At 49.2% G+C, this 19,137-nt stretch overlaps 1 protein-coding gene across 2 annotated transcripts in view; it reads right to left on the bottom strand.

Moving 5' to 3' along the window:
• cdk4 (cyclin dependent kinase 4) overlaps positions 1–19,137 on the bottom strand; it is a 42,074-nt gene that overhangs the window by 4,280 nt on the left and 18,657 nt on the right. For both annotated transcript variants that reach the window (XM_067976494.1, XM_067976493.1), the window contains exons 2-6: positions 12,395–12,652; positions 6,900–7,035; positions 5,157–5,324; positions 2,974–3,083; positions 65–115 (exon numbers count right to left, since the gene is read on the bottom strand). In XM_067976494.1, coding sequence (XP_067832595.1) covers positions 65–115; positions 2,974–3,083; positions 5,157–5,324; positions 6,900–7,035; positions 12,395–12,615 — 686 coding nt within the window. In that variant the 5' untranslated portion in view covers positions 12,616–12,652. The remainder of the gene's footprint in view (positions 1–64; positions 116–2,973; positions 3,084–5,156; positions 5,325–6,899; positions 7,036–12,394; positions 12,653–19,137) is intronic.

The raw sequence follows: 19,137 nt of genomic DNA, 5'->3' as shown, positions 1-19,137 counted from the left end.
GAGGCCTGCCTCACCGGTTTGCCTACTATGTGATCCACTGGTACACATAAAAAAAAACACTTACTCAAAAATCTTCCCTAGTTGGTCAGCTTCCGATTTCCCACAAAACAGGGGCCTGCAAAACACAAACAGGAAGGGTTATTCAGGGCAATCTCAATGACTCAGCTAAGATAGGGACAGAGCCATCAGGGTGTTGGGGGAAACCTCGGCTTGAATCCAATCCAAGTCTCCACTCTGCTGGAGGACCCCAATTGAAAGGGCAGCCTGAAATCCGGTCCTAGAGGGTACTCCTGCACAGCAAGAAACTGCCCCGAGTTCAGCACAAGTTGGTGGTTTAAGAGACCAGAACAAAGGGAGACGAAGGAAATGGAAAAGATCTCACGCTGGTGCAGCACATGATACTAGTCGGAGGTTTAGGTAAAGGCACAGTGTTGAGGCAGAGCAAAAGGAGCCTGCACATGCGGCCTACTGAACACAATTCATTGAAAAGCCATCAGATAACATGCAGCCAGGCAACCCGAATAAATAGAACCATTGGGAAAAGATATCAAAGTCAAACGGTTTGGCATAATGAAGCAGTCTGTGCCCGCATGCAGCAAGACCTGGACAACATCCAGGCTTGGGCTGATAAGTGGCATGTAACATTCGCGCCAGACAAGGACCATCTCCAACAAGAGAGAGTCTAACCACCTCCTCTTGACATTCAACGGCATTACCATTGCCAAATCCCCCACCATCAACATCCTGGGGGTCACCATTGACCAGAAACATAACTGGACCAGCCACATAAATACTGTGGCTACAAGAGCAGGTCAGAGGCTGGGTATTCTGTGGCGAGTGACTCACCTCCTGACTCCCCAAAGCCTTTCCACCATCTACAAGGCAGGAGTGTGATGGAATACTCTCCACTTGCCTGGATGAGTGCAGCTCCAACAACACTCAAGAAGCTCGACACCATCCAGGACAAAGCAGCCCGCTTGATTGGCACCCCATCCACCACCCTAAACATTCACTCCCTTCACCACCGGCGCACCGTGGCTGCAGTGTGTACCATCCACAGGATGCATTGCAGCAACTCGCCAAGGCTTCTTCGACAGCACCTCCCAAACCTGCGACCTCTACCACCTAGAAGGACAAGAGCATCAGGTACATGGGAACAACACCACCTGCACGTTCCCCTCCAAGTCACACACCATCCCGACTTGGAAAAATATCGCCGTTCCTTCATTGTCGCTGGGTCAAAATCCTGGAACTCCCTTCCTAACAGCACTGTGGGAGAACCTTCACCACACGGACTGCAGCGGTTCAAGAAGGCGGCTCACCACCACCTTCTCAAGGGCAATTAGGGATGGGCAATAAATGCTGGCCCTGCCAGCGATGCCCACATCCCACGAACAAATAAAAAAAACGGCAGATTCCAGAGGTGATAGGGAACAAAAACCCCACTGCACTACCCAGTCCCTTCACATGAAGCCATGTCAACTTCAGATACAGGGGACAGCAGCAGCCCTTGCTGTTAAGGAGCAAATACACTAAAACCAACCAGCAAGCAGAACAAGACATGCGGAAATCAGCTCAGTCCACTCGGTCACACACAGTGTCAGGCCACGTACCGGTTTCAAAACAGGCGCAAACTAAAAACGACACGCGATGGCTTCCGAGGGAACGCCTAAGGCAGGTTGTCTCTCTGTGGCTCCTGTACATATACCATCCTGTTCTAGTCACCGGGGCCACCCAGTCTGCCCACATGTCCAAGATCAGAATAAGTAGCAGTCCAGTCAGAAGCTCAGACTGTGCTTTTCTCGTTAGGAGTTAGGGCAGCATTTCCAGGTGGTAACCAGTGGCAACAGGACTCATCAGACTCCTCCCCCTCCCCCATAACAGGACTACACCCTGCACTGGGCTAGGCAGAGCCCCTACATGAGCCATGTGTGAAAGCACCGTTCGTTTCTTCAGTTAACCCCAAACAACAGCTTCAAATAAATGTTTAAAAATTTTTTAAACATCACAGTTACAGCATCACTTACCCAGCTCCAAAAGTCTCCTGCAAGCAAAATTCAAAAATAAAACACAAACACACACACAAAATTCCCCAACTCTCTCCACTGTTCCAGTCTGTGTGGTTTTCAGTTATCCAGTAATAGTTTGTTGTATGATTGAGATACACACAGGCTAAAAGTTTGAAATTTGACCTCGATTTAAATGGCAACCGTCCAATTTTCTCCCCTCATCTGTTTCCCTTCTCGAATACGAGCCCACAGGTGACACAGAGGGTGGGAAATGTAACTGCTCCATTAGCACAGAGCAAGAACTGAAGCCTGGGGCCTTCCTGCTCAGTACCACACCGGGAGGTGCGTTTACAACCTGAGCCTCACGATGGAGGGGGGGTGGGGGGAGGAGAGGAGAGGAGGTCTCATCATTAAAGATAAATCAGAATATTGAATTCCCACAACTACCCAGACCCTCCATTAACGCTCCTGAGGCAACAGGCAAGCTGTTCCACCATGAGGGGAGCCGTGATATACGAGGGTTTTGAAGAGGCTGGAATCAGGTACTGTGGTACCAGGTGACAGCTCATGACTTACTAAGCAATGTGAAAGGAAATAAAAAGGTAAAACACACTCCAATTCCACAATTAGAAAGATAAATTTAATTTTTCTACTCATAGGCGAGAAGTATTTTAAATTCTGAAGCCACGTTGGCTACTTAATAGAACAGCAGATAAAAAGCAAAGATTTTAAGCAAATCAGAATTCCTATCCAGCTAAATCCCATATTGCAGAACCAGGAAAGAACTGAACTGGGAGAGGTCATCACTGCAGTTAAAATGTGTATTTTGTACCTGGTCATTCAAAAAAAAAGATTTGTAAGTTAATCTGCAGCGTCCAAGGCAATTTACGATGCAGTTTGTGCTGTAATAATTGGCTCTGCCCTTTTAGAGCCATGTTTAGGTCACTCGCACTCCAGTACTGACCTTCTTCGAAACATCTCAGCAAAGATGCAGCCAGTGCTCCACAAGTCAACAGGGGTGGCATACGTTGACTGTAATAGTACTTCTGGGGCACGGTACCACAGAGTCACCACCTGGTAGGGTCACACACACATCAGATTGGAATAAAGTGTAAAGCAAAGGAACATCAAACTTACTGTACCATTCAGGATTCTCAATGCAATTTTTTTCTCCTCCCCTCTCCCCAAGATTAGATGTTCCCAGTAGTTGTTGCTAGGTTTCCTCATTCCTTCGGGAGTGTAGTGGGGGGGGGTCTGTACTGGGAGTCCATCATAACTAGTGTCAATGTTGACTCGCAAATGGCTGGCAAAGAGATTGGCACGTTTGTGAGGAGCACACTGCTTTTTCCTTCCACCTCTTCAAAACTCACCAGAGAGAGAGAGTAAACAACACAAGACTATGCTGCAAACTAGACTGACTGGAGCAGTGGAGTGCTGGATGCCATTCAAATAACAGGGCACCAAACCACTGCCCGAGATTACACAGGAAATGATAAAAGAGACCGCCTGTGAAAGGCATGCAAACAGTAAGCTCCATTTCTGGAACAAGTCCATTGCAAACCGGTGACCTCCAGGAATGTTAACTATAATCTTCTCCACTGAAGGGAGTTACTTGAAATAAATGTCTATTTTGGATCACACACTGGCCAAGTATCGGAGGGAAACTGCTGTGACCTGGATTCCTCCTCTTAAAATATGAATGGTATGAGTGGAATCTGACCCCAACATAGCACAAGATGCTTTATGTGAAACATCAAGTGCGTTCCTTTTGGGGAAGGGGAGGGGGAGGACGACAGGCACACACTTCCGAGGGTCAGAGTGACTCAGCGGATAGCACTTGCTTCTGAGTCAGAAGGTTGTGGGTTCGAGTCTCACTACAGACTTAAGCATATAATCCAGACTGATTCTCTAGTGCTGAGGGAGTGTTGCACTGTCTGAGGTACCGTTCTTTGGGTGAGGCGTTAAACCAATGCTGCAATGGATAGTAAAGACCCCATGGCACTATTTGAAGATCAGAGTGCCCGCCCGGTGTCCGGGCCAACATTCCTCCCTGTACCAACATCACCAGAAACAGATTATCTGGTCATTCATCTCATTGTCGTCTTGTGGGACCCTGCCGTGTGCAAAATGGTTGTCGTGTTTGCCTACAAAAAAGCCTTTGCATTGCAACATAATTCATTTATGTGAAGTGTTTGGGACATTTCTGAGAGGTGATAAGATGCAAAAATGTAAATATGTCTTTCTTTTAACCCCTGAAGATTTATATTAAATTTGAAGAAGTCTCCAATGAGCATGTGTGTTAAAGATCCATTTCATTACAGGCAGAGCAAATGGTGCTGGGCTACTGATTGGCAGGATGGAGGCTCATACCTGCAACTCAAGATACGTGCCAGCTGAAAGAGCGGGTGAAGACCAGGTGCCAGCCCAGAGGAAAGGGGGTGGGAGGAGAACCAGCACAACTGAAGGGATCCCCTCCAGCTGACATGGAAGGCTCAAGACTGGCGAAGGCAAGTGCCAGGTGAAGGGTAGTGGAAATCTGGAACTCTCACCCCCAAAAGGCTGTGGACGCTGGGGGTCAATTGGAGCTTTCAAGACTGAGATCGATAGATTTTTGTTGGGTGAGGGTATCAAGGGATTTGGAGCCAAGGCGGGTAAATGGAGCCATGATCTAATTGAATGGTGGAACATGGTCGAGGGGCTGAATGGCCTCCTCCTGTTCCTATGATTCATGCCAAGCTATGGTTCCATAGGTAGCGGCTGCCCAACAGTACCCACCCAAGTGGCCACTTCATGTGCCAGTCCAGTCAGTGCCAGCAGACTAGACGGCCACAGAGGACATCATGGTGGGACCTGACCTTTGCTCACCCGCTGTCCACACATACACCTTCCATTGGGACTGTGATTGGATAGCAATCTTGAGTGGGAACGTTGGCTGACATTTCCCACCTTAGCTCATGGATACTGATGCCAAATGCCACCAAGATCAGCTCACCCAGCCCAGGGGACAAAATCAAACCCGACTTTCCTGGTCAGTATGGCTCAGTACCACATGGTGCACTCGCTAATTCCGCCATCCAGGCAGTTAACCAGTCCCCTCAGTGAGGGTGGTACTACTACAACAGCCGTCAACTGCAGTTTCATGCTTACCACTGGAGTGAGGGCCATCTGGCAGCTGTAGATACGAGCCAGGCCAAAGTCTGCCAGCTTCACCTGCCCCCTGCTGGTCACGAGGATGTTCTCCGGCTTGAGGTCACGGTGCACCACACTGTGGGAATGAAGGAATGCTAGGCCACTCAGCAACTGGTTCATCAGATCCTGTCCAAAAAATGAGAAAGGCAATCCCATTAGGAGAGGGCTCGTGTGAGGACCTTTCCTGCCCCGCCCCGCCCCCAGGTTATTAAATACTCGGGCGATTGATTTACAGACAGGGGAGTTTTAGCTTCATTCCGTGGTGAACGCAAACCTTTGATTGGTTTCCCCTTGTTGGGTGCCTCTGCCCCATATCGCTTGATGCCCAGCAAGAAAGCCCAAGATGATTAGAAGTAGAAAATAAGAGTCTTTGTCCCAACCCAGCCACATACCAGAACTCAGTGTTTGAACTCGTGGAAGGCCATGATTCACGCTGCATTTATATAGCGCCTTTAACATAGTAAAACGTCCCAAGGCACTTCACAGGAGTGTAATCAGACACCAAGCCACATGGGGAGATATTAGGGACAGGTGACCAAAAGCTCGGTCAAAGAGGTAGGTTTTAAGGAGGTTCTTAAAGGAGGAGAGAGAGGGGGAGAGGTTTACGGAGGGAATTCCAGAGCTCAGGACCCAGGCAGCTGAAGGCACGGCCGCCAATGGTGGGGTGTAGGAAATCAGGGATGCGCAAGAGGCCAGAATTGGAGGAGCGCAGAGATCTGGGAGGGTTGTAGGGCTGGAGGAGGTTACAGAGAGAGGGAGGGGGCGAGGCCATGGAGGGATTTGACCACAGGGATGGGAATTTTAAAATTGTGGCATTGATGGATCAGGAGCCAATGTAGATAACCTGTCTTTTCTCTCCCCAGGTGCTGACTGACCTGTTGTATATCTCCAGCATGTTCTGTTTGTTTTTCACATTTCCGGTATTATCTTGAATGTAGTTTTTGACTTGCATGCAAATTCAATTCTATTTCAAGCTGAATTGCTTAGAGACAAGTTTCAGTAATTATATCAAAATGTACTCTCATCAACCCCACAGCTCCCATTACAGAACTGACAACATCGTAATTCAGTGTTACTCATTAACTTTTTTGTTGAGGCCCATAATCCCAGCCGTGGCTCAGTGGGTAACTCTCGCCTCTGAGTCGTGGGTTCGAGCCCCACTCCAGGGACTTGAGCCCGTAATCCAGGCCGACACTCCCAGTTCAGTACCGAGGGAGTGATGCACCGTCAAAGGTGCTGTCTTTCGGATGTAGAAGATACCACGGCCACTATTTCAAAGAAGAGAAGAGTTCTCCCCAGTGTCCTGGCCAATATTTAATCGCTCAACCAACACCTATAAACAGATGAACTGGTCATTATCTCATTGCTGTTTGTGGGACCTTGCTGTGCAACAGGCCTTGGGTTCTACATCCTGCCCACTTGCAACAGAGGGCAGTTGAACTCATCCCTGCTACTGCGGAGGGACTGTGCAATGGCCAAACACCAAGGCTACTTTTTAGAGCTTCCTTAAGGCCGGCTTCATGAAGACATCACCACTCACGTTCCACCACCCTAGCCAAAATGGCGGAGGAGATTTACAGGAAATGACTTGGGGGGGGAAGAGACGCGGGAGCAGTGGGTCACCTGTCACCCCCTCCTTTCAACTAGAGAAACAGCACATGGCAGAAGGGAGACCATAAAGGCACCGGGCCTGTTCTTTACCTTTACAGTCTCCGCTGGTAGTCCAGGTGACGGGGCCTTCTCCAGGTAGGTTTTCAGATCCTGGTCGACGTGTTCAAACACCAGGGTGACTTTGGTTTCTCGGTCCGTCCTCATCGTCGCGCACACATCAAACAACCTGCAGCAGCACGGAAAGAGTCACAAGAGGACGACAGTACAATGGCCCAACAAGGACAAAAGTTCAAAGTTCAAAGTTCAAGACCGCTCTAAGATCAGGTGTTGGTAAGTCAGCAAAAGACAAACCCCAAAGAACTGTAACCTTTTATTAATACACACGGCAGCACCAGATCTCAACTTGTGGACACACAGAAATGACATCTTCAACAGAAAAGAGGCCTCAACTAAAAAGAGGGGCGGGGCAAGGCAAGGCAATTCAGAGAGTTAATTGCCCACGTTCATTGCCTGGCAGCTGGCAGAGGTTCACGGGCAACCCCTGCCACCAGCTTTTTGCAAAACATTCATTTTCAGGATGTGGGCATCCTTGGCAAGGCCAGCATTTATTGAGAAGGTGGTGGTGGGCCTTCTGCTTGAACTGCCGTAGTCTGTGTGGCGAAGGCGCTCCCACAGTGCTGGCTGGTCACAGGAGGAAGGGGAAAAAAATGGACAAAAAAGGGTTAAGAGCTAGTTGTGGAGTACAGCTTAAACTGTCACCCAGTTACCAACATTAACAACAGTCTCTGAACATTCCTTACTTTTCTTTTGGTTGAAACAAATACAGACAAAAACATCCGGCTGTAAACGAGATGTCTGGCTGGTTGTGGGCGGCAAGAGACGAGGCAAAGAAAAACCACAATGTTAGGTTTGAACGCCAATGGTTCAATTACACACAGAACGTGCGTGTCATGGGTGATGTAAACATGGGGCGAGGGAAGGGAACAGACACCACGACACAATTCCCTCAGGAGGTAGGCCACAAGGCCTGAATTGCATGTGTGTACAAGAATTTCCATACAACTCGCTGATCTCCTGTGCCAGTTCTCATTTGGTAGTCTGGGGTCTGGAGCACTCACCAAACATGCCTTTAGCCCACCTTTAGAAGAGGGTCCTTGTCTACACCAATGTGGCATTGTTTTCCATTTCTCACACCAGCAATCCTGTGGGGCTTTTGAGTGCCATTGCCAACTAACTGGGGAACTTACACATTGTAGGCCCATGCCTACCAGGGACTAAATTCATACAAGCATCCTCACAGCCAATAGACAGACAGAGGAAACGTTTACCAGGCTGGTTTTGAACCCAAGTCCCATGGTCTACCCCACTGCTCCACCCAGTTCCCCAAGCTGAGATGAGTAAAGATTAAGTCCACCAAGACAAATCCCATTAAAGGGGCTTTGTTAATCTGGCCAGACCAGCACAGCCAAGACAAGGCATTTAGTATGTGCCATTATTTGCCTTCCTTGCCTCTGCTGAAGAGGCTGACTTGCGCTGGGGCATACAGTTCCACAAGTGGCAGCCGCCCTCTGTGCTGCCAAAGCCCCTCAAGTGGCCAATCTCCAATGGATGCCGAGTGTCAAATAAAACAGTTGGACTATAACCTGGTGTTGAAAGATTCCTTACATTTGTCAACCCCAGTCCATCACCGGCATCTCCACATCAAAGAACAACACCGGCAGACACTGGGGATCATGTTGCCTGCCTGATCTCCACGGTAACCCTCCCCTCCCCCTCCCCGGAACGAAGTCCCAGAAAGAAAACAGAACTTACAGGAAAAAAGTTGCAAAGAGAAAATGGAAGAAAAGGAAGCGAAAGAAAAAAGGTCAGGATCCAACACAAGTTGGGAAGTTTTCGAACAGTTCCGAAGTGTAACTGGAGGACTTACCATTGGCTCGACAGAAAATGTAAATACATTTAAAGAGGGAGTCTCACTCGCGGGAGAATTACCATCATCTTAGCTGGTTTCTGTAGCTCTGTGAACTATACCAGGGAAATTGGCTCAAGCGCGACGAGGCTCGTCAGCTGTACGCTGGGTTTGGATACCCGGGATTAATAATTATTTAGTGACGGTGATTCAGCACTCTGCTCCCTTGTGATAAACTTATTTATTATTATTCTTACAAAAAGTACTTCAATGGCTGTCAAGCGCTTTGGGACATCCCGAGATTGCAAAAGGCACGATATAAATGCAAGTTCTTTCTTTAAACTTTAATACCTCAGCAATTCATGGGGGAAGTTTTCAGTAAAACCGTGCGTGTGGAGAGCCAGGCCTCATTGAAGTTATTTGCATGCAATGCGTCATGACCAATGACACAGCAATGAGATTGGTGCCTTTGGCTGGTTTTATGGCTTGCAAACACTTTATTATGCCTGCACGCAGCAGTGCTGTTCCTTAATGTGATGGAGATGGCTCAAAGATACGGGAGAATTAGTTCCCTTCAGGGGAGGTTAATTGGTAGTTAGCACAAAAGTGTAATCTGTGCAATAAGTGATATAATTGCCAGCCAGAAAATTATGGATTCCTTTCTTTCAGGCTGATAAATGCCTCCTTGGGCCTTGCAAAAGCTCGACTGGGCTTTGCCAGGCTTTTCAGAGATTCTGTTAGGGCAGGACAGTGGGGTAAATGAAACCAGGAAGTCACATCCACACATTGCAGAAACACTTGCTGATGTGGAAGCACACAGTGGTTGGGCAGTTAAACCAACCATTGGCTTTGGCGCACCGCTTCTAAAAACAGTTTGTCTGAATTGTCAAAACACTCAAAATGGAGAGGAAGAAGTGGAAGAAAGCCTCAGCTCCTTGGTCCACAGAAACAACAGAATGTGCCTCTATTGGCATACAGTACAACACTGCCCCTCAATCCAATTCCTAGAGGGCCTCGGCCCCACAGTACAACACTGCCCCTCAATCCAATTCCTAGAGGGCCTCGGCCCCACAGTACAACACTGCCCCTCAATCCAATTCCTAGAGGGCCTCGGCCCCACAGTACAACACTGCCCCTCAATCCAATTCCTAGAGGGCCTCGGCCCCACAGTACAACACTGCCCCTCAATCCAATTCCTAGTGGGCCTCGGCCCCACAGTACAGTCACTAGGTTGGCACTATTTGGCAACCTCAGAGAGGCCAGAAGATGGCTGGCGTGGGAAAAGAAAAATAATACCACACTGGTGACGCTTTTATAAGGCTAGGTCTGAGACACACCGTTAGAGCAGAGCAGAGGAAGGTTAGTCTAACCCACTATTTACCTGGACTGGGAACCTGGGAGTGTTTGATGTCGACATTGGACAATAAATGGAAAATTGCTCCATTCTCCAGCACTGACCCCCCCACACGGCATCAGGAGAAGCTTCATCACACAGTGAGCAATCAACACTTGGAGTGGGCTCCTGGATCGCTCAATGGAGGGGAAAGCCCTGAAAATACTTGGGAACCAATTGGATGCTACAATGGGGGAGGGGGAAACTTTATTATAAATCGTGGACAAATTGTCCTCCTACCTAAAAAAAAAAACCCCAAAATCTCTCTTCATAGTCCCACGCAGCCAGCAGGTGTCCCAGCGGGCGGAGAAACGTGCCCACTTGTTTATGCGCCACATCTGCCAATAATCAGCTGGCATCGTATGATCCGCAGTACTGGGTGCAGAGGTCAGAGCTACAGACTCATTTAAAACAATTCATCACCGACCTCACATGGAGCAAAACAATATGAACAGTTAAAGCCACTTTTATGCTTTGCCAGTGCGTCAATACCAGAGCCAATACCAGCGCCAGTGCCAGTGCCAATGCTGGTGCCAGTGCCAGTGCCAGTGCCAGTGCTGGTGCCAGCAGCTCCCGACATGCAGGCTTCACGTAAATGTAAGCTTGCTAGATTCTCCGGGACCAACCTTACCGAACTGGGCCTGTTGAATTTGGTGTTGCCACAGACGGCTCAAGACCCAGTTGTCAGGAGCCGGCAACTCCACCACAGGAGCCGGCAACTCCACCACAGGAGCCGGCAACTCCACCACAGGAGCCGGCAACTCCACCACAGGAGCAGCTCAATATAAAAGGGGCTTTAGTGCCTTTTCTTTCAATATATGGGGAGGGCTGAGGCGGCACTTTTCTGGGAAACTGCTCTGTACCTCCCATATTGTTCCCCTTGAAGCTCGCACCAGTGCTCTCCCTCCCCCCTCCCTCCCTCCCTCCCTCCTCCCCTTCCCTCCCCCCTCCTCCTCCTCCTCCCCTTCCCTCCCCCCCTCCTCCTCCCCTTCCCTCCCCCCCTCCTCCTCCCCTTCCCTCCCCCCCTCCTCCTCCCCTTCCCTCCCCCCCTCCTCCTCCCCTTCCCTCCCCCCCTCCTCCTCCCCTTCCCTCCCCCCCTCCTCCTCCCCTTCCCTCCCCCCCTCCTCCTCCCCTTCCTTCCTCCCTCCCCCCTCCCTCCTCCCCTTCCCTCCCCCCTCCTCCTCCTCTTCCCTCCCTCCATATGACACCATTGCATTCCAATTGCCTGACATTCATCAGGTTCGACTGATACAACCTCACAATCCCATTGGCCCTCACTGTCCCCATTGTAAATCCATCTCTATTTAAAGAGTACCAACAGGATGGGAGAGTTCAGGAATTTGATCAGTAACTTTCCACCATCTATAGAAACAACAGGAAACAGGGATATTTACACAGCCTCACAGCTCACACTCAATCTGCCCTACATCTAACATCCTGTAGGAGAAGGGAACTTTTACATATTTAATTCTGCTCTGTAGTAATGTCAATTCTTAATTACAACAAACCACTCAGAGTCACCGCAAGTCAAAGAAAGAACTTGCATTTATATAGCACCTTTCACGACCTCAGGACGTGCTAAAGTGCTTTACAGTCAATGAAGTACTTTTTGAAGTGTAGTCACTGTTGTAATGCAGGAAACGCAGCAGCCAATTTGCGCACAGCAAGATCCCACAAACAGCAACATGATAAACCACCAGATAATCTGTTTTAGTGATGTTGGTTGAGGGATAAATATTGGCCCCAGGACACCAGGGAGAACTCCCCTGCTCTTCTTTGAAATAGTGGCCATGTGATCTTTTACCTCCACCTGGGAGGGCAGATGGGGCCTTGGTCCGAAAGACGGCACCTCCAACAGTGCAGCACTCCCTCAGTACTGCACTGGAGTGTCAGCCTGGATTATGGGCTCAAATGTCAGGAGAGGGCCTCGAACCCACGACCTTTTGAGTCAGAGGTGAGGCTGCTACCACTGAGACACAGCAAGTGAGGAAGTGTAAAATTTACCCACATTCAGTGCTGATCAAAATAGGGTCAGTTCAATTTGTGTGGTGCTGAGCCCCACAGACCAGAAGGGGGCAGCTTTCACCACCTGTCTGTGTTGGCCAATCTTGGCTTTGATAGCCTCCCGCAGCTGAATAGCCTCTGGCACTCAACAGTCTAGACTCGTACATAAAGAGAGAGTCAGAGTCATTCAGAACGTGACATTTGGCCAAAGGTGTAAGTGAGGTGTTCTCGGTCAGTCCTACTGAACCCACTCTCCACGTCCCTTTGTCGAAGCACCCTCACCTCACAATGTTGGGATGGTCAAAGTGCTCCAGCCGTTTCAGGAGGGCCACTTCTCTCACGGTTGATGGCGGTAAACCATCTTCACTCATCTGGACCCGCACGTTTTTAAGAGCGACAAATTTCCCACTCCGCGAATCGCGCGCTTTGTAGACGGTGCCATACGCCCCTCCTCCGATCTCTGCCACAGGCTCGTACTGAGTCACGGAACTCTGCTCCATCATTCCACCACGGAAGGGCCTTTTCCCTCCGGACTGCCGCCTGGAAGAAATTAGAAGGAAAATTTCAAAACGGGCCCACTTTTGTTCTTCCCAATTTCCTCTAGAAAGTGCAGACTCCTTTGTTGGGGGACAGTTACCAGTTACACAATCACCATCTTGCCCAAACAGCCACTATTCACGCGTGAGCCTCGACAGCGAGTATTAAGCTATTTAACTATGAGCGGCTTCACAGCCAAGCCCAATCCTCCATGCACATGCACACACGTTCCAGAAGGGGGTCACTGGATAGTGACCAGGAGCGGGAATCCTTGTTGATTTTACCCTAATTTACCAGAGATGCCGAGACCGTTTGTAAAACTGCCGGCCCCGACCGCCATCCGCACACTAGAATCATAGAAAGGTTACAGCATGGAAGGAGGCCATTCGGCCCATCGAGCCCATTGTAGGGCTACAGTGTGTACAACCTACAGGATGCACTGCAGCAACTCACCAAGGTTAATTCGACAACACCTCCCTTCCCTACAATCTCTACCACCAAGAAGGACAACAGCAGCATCATCATGGGAACACCACCACCTCCAAGATCCCCTGCGAGTCACACACCATCCCAACTCGGACATATCGGCCGTTTCTTCATCGTCGCTGGGTCAAAATCCTGGAACTCCCTCCCTAACAGCACTGTGGGAGAACCTTCACCACACAGACTGCAGCGGTTCAAGGCGGCGGCTCACCACCACCTTCTCAAGGGGCAATTAGGGATGGGCAATAAATGCCGGCCTCGCCAGCGACGCCCACATCCTGAGAATGAACATATTATTTTTTTAAAAATCTCTGCACATCCTGGGAAAGAGAACCTGGGGTCCCACTCATCCACTCACTGGATAGACTCAAACCGACACCAGATACATCTAGTGTAACCAACACTAGTGTAACCAACACTAGTGTAACCAACACTAGTGTAACCAACACTAGTGTAACCAACACTAGTACTTGGCACTGCTCGACTAAAATAAGCTACAATCACATAACTGGGAACTGTACAGGGAAGGGGGAGGAAAAGAACTTGTATTCATTTAGTGCTTTTCACATCCTCAATGTCCTAAAATGCTCTGCAGCCAATTAATTACCTTTGAAATGCAGTCCGTCACTTATCCAGGCAAATGCAGCAGCTAATTTGTGCACAAAAAGGTCCACATATAGAAACGTGCAAAGACCAGATATCCTGTTTTTGTTTTTGTTGAATATTGGCCAGAACTCCGGGAGCAGACCCCACCCCCCCTCCTTCTCAAATAACACCAAGGGATCTTTAGCGTCCACCTGAGAAGGCCGACAGGGCATCAGTTTAATGTCTCATCCGAAAAATCAGTTGCTCAGCTGCCCAATATTCAAATTGAATCAAATCAATCACCTCCTCCTCAGTCTCTGTGTCAGACACATGCCCTGGTTATACATCAGGGTGCTCTCAAGCCTCTACCAGTACCATTCTATAACCAACCAGTAAGGTGTACAAGAGTAGCCCAGGCCTACTGCCACCCTGCTCCGAGTTACCTTTCTCACACAGAAGTGCCCATTATCCTTGTTCAGTGCGACACTCACCGTGTAGCGAACCACTGACACAAACCTGCTTGCTCCCACTAATTGGCCGACCCAATATGTTGGAATTCAATGCCACGAGCCTCGTGGTTGGGCTGGACCATCAACAGCCACCAGCACCGAGTGGTAAATCCACACCAGTGATCCCTCACGCACCGAGTTCCTGATCTCGGCTGTGCTGTCGTGGGGAGGGGGGGGGGCGAGGGAAGATGGCGGAAGGGTCACCTCTATAGCACTAACTAGTGGCTCCTTTCTGAACCAGGGGTCTCTTGCTCACCTCCCTGCAATTGTGTACATGGCATCGGAGATAGGGGGGACGTGGATTGACCGAAAGGGAGAAAATAACTTTTAAAGAAGAAGCTCCACCCTCCATGTACTGGAAAAGGTGATGGTATAACGGAGTGTCTCGCTAGGCCACTTCAGAGGGCAGTTTAGAGTCAACCACATGGGTGTGAGACTGGAGTCACATATAGGCCCAGACCAGGTAAGGAAACTTTAGGGAAGATTTCCTTCTAATCGACTAATATAACCACTACACAACCGTACTGCTCCGGAGTGTGATGGGGAAGGGGTGGGGGGAGAAAGGGATAGAAAATTAGCCAGGACTTCCACTCCTTATTGCTATACGGTTACCCCTGCAGAAAGGGCATGGACAGGATCAGGCTCAACCGTGATGCCCTATACAATCAAATAGCCTGCCCATAAATGTGCATTTATAAATCACCTTTAATACACGGGTTATGGAGGATGACAGAGAACTGAAGCCACTGGGTGGGAGGTAGGGCTGGAGAAGGTTGCAGACTGACACAAGTGGATTATCTCACTGCAGGTGAGGGGAGGAATGAGGTGCCCCACCCTACAGCTAACATACGACAGACCCAGAGAGAAAGAAATAGTTGTGTAAAAGAACAGAAACTGCGGCTGAGGCTGCAGAGCTGGGCCAGAAGTCCCGCCTAGAAGTGGTGAGCAGCTAAAGCCTGGCTTATATTCTGCCTCCCCCCCTCCCTCCCTCCACAAAATACTTTCCCATCTCCTCGAGGACACCGCTCCATTCCGGGATACAGTTCACCAGGTGCCTGCAGCCCTCTGCTGTATGGTCGGAGGTGCCGTCTTTCGGATGAGACATTAAACAGAGGCCCCATCTGCCTTCTCGGGTGGATGTAAAAGATCCCACAGCTACTATTCAAAGAGCAGGGGAGTTCTCCCTGGTGTTCTGGGGCCAATATTTATCCCTCAACCAATATCACTAAAAAAAAATTATCTGGTCATTTATCACATTGCTGTTTGTGGGATCTTGCTGTGCCCAAATTGGCTGCCATGTTTCCTACATCACAACAGTGACTACTCTTCAAAAATACTTCATTGGCTGTGATGCGCTTTGGGACATCCTGAGGTTGTGAAAGGCGCTATATAAATGCAGGTCTTTCTTTCAACTTCACAGCACAGTTGTAGCAGCAGCTTATACCAGCCCAGCCAAACTCTCAGGGTTGGGGTGGGCCGGGGGGGGGTGGGGTAAAGAGAGAGAAAGAGAACACAGGAGTGAAGGTTAAGAAACAGAGTTTCACTCTGCCACTCAGTAAGGAACAGAAATTTGCACCAGATGGTCACACAGAACTAGTCACAGCACTAAAAAATAAATACTGTCGAAAACGGCTTTGATCCTCACATCGAAGCCCTCATGCAGACTTTTAAAGAAACTATGTTTCCGTTTTTTAGTTAAAAGTCACTAGTCCCGTGTCCAGCAGATAATGCCGTCACTATGGCAACAGCTCTGGCTGTTCCATTATCAAAAGCTCATTGCCAGAGGCAACAGAAAAGCCAGCTGCCTCTGCAAACTCTGCTCAATCTAAAAGGTTTAAAATAAAAAAAACACAGAAATTGAAGAATATTTTAGCAGCTTTCCTTGGTGAAGTATTCATTTAGATTTCTCCAGAGCTGGTTAAATGTGTGCTCTGGGCCTATTGGAAGCCAGACTGGTGATTGGTTAAAATTGAAATTTTAACCAGTGTCAAAGCTCCAAGCAACACTTCCTGTTTTGTCTCGATCCTAATGTGGTATCTTCACCCCCACCCCCGAGTCACAAGTCAGATTTAAATTCATCTGATGTTAACAATGAGTCAGAGCCCAACAGTTTGGGGACAGTTAAAGCCCATCGCCTCCTGTTGTGGGGTCTGTGCAGGCCAGTTAACACAGAAAATCTTCAAAGCCATCAAATTCAGCTCATCCAGACATTAATCTAGGAGACCCACCCACCTTCCTGTGGCCCAGAGATCTAGGAGCAGGGTGCCCTGTGCCAAAGCCATTTTGAGCAGACCACAAACCGGTATGCAAGTGTAGGCTGGGAGAATAATACAGGATCTTCAATGAGACAAAGGAGTTTCAATGGTGTCAGCTGTGGCATTCTTGCCTCTGAGTCAGAAAGTCATGGGTTCAAGTCCCACTCCAGGGACTTGATCTCATAATCCAGGCTGACGTCCTAGGTCAGCACTGTTGGAGGTGCCGTCTTTCGGGTGAGACATTAAACTGAGGCCCTGTCTGCCCTCTCAAGTGGACGTAAAAGATCCCACTGTCACCATTCGAAGAACAGCAGGGGAGTTCTCTCCGGTGTCCTGACCAATATTTATCCCTCAACCAACACCTAAAATACAGCACATTGCTGTTTGTGGGATCTTGCTGTGCGCAAATTGGCTGTCTCGTTTCCTACATTACAACAGTGACTACACTTCTAAAAAAAAAAGTACTTCATTGGCTTCAAAGCGCTTTGGGAGGTTGTGAAAGGTGTTATCTTCCTTATATTCCCGCCCTCCCTGGTCATAAAGATAGGTACAGATGAGAGAAGCGACTCGGCCCATCTAACTCACCCTTCCATAGAGACCTACAGTCCCCCAGCACAGCAGCCAACTGCTTATTGAATGACTCGAGCTGTAACCGTGTGCCCCACAGACTCTCAACACCAACAACAACTTGCATTTATATAGTGCCTTTAACCTGGTAAAACGCCCCAAGGCGTTTCACAGGAGTGCAATCAGACAAAAATCAACAACGAGCCAAATAAGGCGATATTAGAACAAATGCAGTAGGTTTTAAGGAGCGTCTTAAAAGGAGAGAGGGAGAGGTTTCAACACTTTACAATTAATCTCATCACTTAGCTGGACCAAATGAGCATCTCAACACAAAACTGTAGAGGCCAGCTGATTCTGAAACTATTTCTCCTCTTCTTCTCCCATACCCCACACATTAAGAGAAGGTTTTGGTGAACTCCTTCCCACTCCTGATAAACCCTGGAGAAATATGGGGCAGGAGATTGGATCTGACAGCTTCAAGTGCTCTGGTGACACATTGACGCCAATATAGCCTAAGCATCATCTCAAAGGTCACTGACAAAAGGTAACCGCCCCCACACACAAAACAAACAATACCCCCCTCTCCCCCTCCCTCCCTCCCCCCCCTCCCTCCCCCCCTCCCCCTCCCCCCCCCTCCCCTCCCCCTCTCCCCCTCCCTCCCCTCCCCCCCCCCTCCCCTCTCCCTCCCCCCCCCCCTCCCCCTCCCCCTCTCCCCCTCCCTCCCCCTCCCCTCCCCCCCCCCCCCCTCCCCTCTCCCTCCCCCCCCCTCCCCCTCCCCCCCCCCCCTCCCTCTCCCTCTCTCCCCCCCCCTCCGATTTTAACCTAATAAAACCCAACACTAGCTCAAAATAGCTGTAAAATCCACCAAAGGTCTTATCTGATTGGCACTCAGATCTTTCCATTTACAGTGGTTTTAATGCAAAATAAACAGGGTGGGGGCGGGAGGAAGAGAGAGTTTGATATTTAAAGTTGCATGAACCCAATGATTTGCATGGAAACATTTGACAATTTGGAAAATAATCGCTAAAAACCAGCAGACCTTCAGGATTCCACAGAAAACACTTCACAAAAGCACCGCTCACTCTACCAGAGTGTGGCACCAGTTTTGATAACCTTCTGCATCTCTAAGCATGCCCTACGAACCCCTTCACATTACTGAACCCATTCACCTAGACGCAATTCTACAACCCACTCAGTTTACACAGCACATCCCCCGATTCCCATCGCTCCACCATTGGCGGCCGTGCCTTCAGCTGCCTGGGCCCTAAGCTCTGGAATTCCCCCCCTAAACCTCTCCACCTCTCTCCTTTAAGATGCTCCTTAAAACCTACCTCTTTGACCAAACTTTTGGTCACCTGTGCTAGTATCTCCTTACGTGGCTCGGTGTCAATCTTTGACTGTTTACGCTCCTGTCAAAGTGCCTTGGGACATTTTACTATGTTAAAGGCACTATATAAATGCAAGTTGTTGTTGGGTCTGATTGCATAAACAGGAGCAAGCAACACAGGCAGCTGCATGAACACAGGTCAGCAATCGGAAAACCCCATTACTGGCACGTACCAACCAGGTGAACGTCAGGCCCAACTACAGCCAGGAAACAATGACTGTGGGCAATTTGACGCCTTCAAGAGGCACTAGGGAATGTCAGCTCTTGTCTCCAGCACACCATCTCACTCACTGTACAGTGTTGCCACTGAACTTAGGGCTGCAGTCAGGTACAACATAAAGGGGCTTTCATTACCTCATGGACTACACTGTTGTCTCGCTCTTTTTGCCCATCTATTTTCTGTTGTCCTCCTCCCCCCCCCCCCCCACCCCACCACAAAAAAAATATTAAAACAGGAAACTTCCCACGACACACACTCAAACATCTCCCAACTCTGACCCTTCACTTGGGATGACATCAATGCCTTGGTGGTTTCAACCTCCACCTGAACTTGCTGCCCTTCCCCCACCACCACAGCCAACTTCCTTGCCCCACCCCCCCTCAATCTCATCCTCCACATTGCCTCTCCTTCTCCCCCTGTGATCTCGTCATCACACATGGCCTTTAGAGCTCCAAAGTTTCTATAACCAACAGGCCTCTCAC

The sequence above is a fragment of the Heptranchias perlo genome, chromosome X (assembly GCF_035084215.1).
Source record: "Heptranchias perlo isolate sHepPer1 chromosome X, sHepPer1.hap1, whole genome shotgun sequence".
In the NCBI taxonomy this organism is placed as follows: Eukaryota; Metazoa; Chordata; class Chondrichthyes; order Hexanchiformes; family Hexanchidae; genus Heptranchias; species Heptranchias perlo.
Note: the sequence above shows the minus strand (reverse complement) of the source record. Positions and strands in the feature narration are given on the sequence as shown.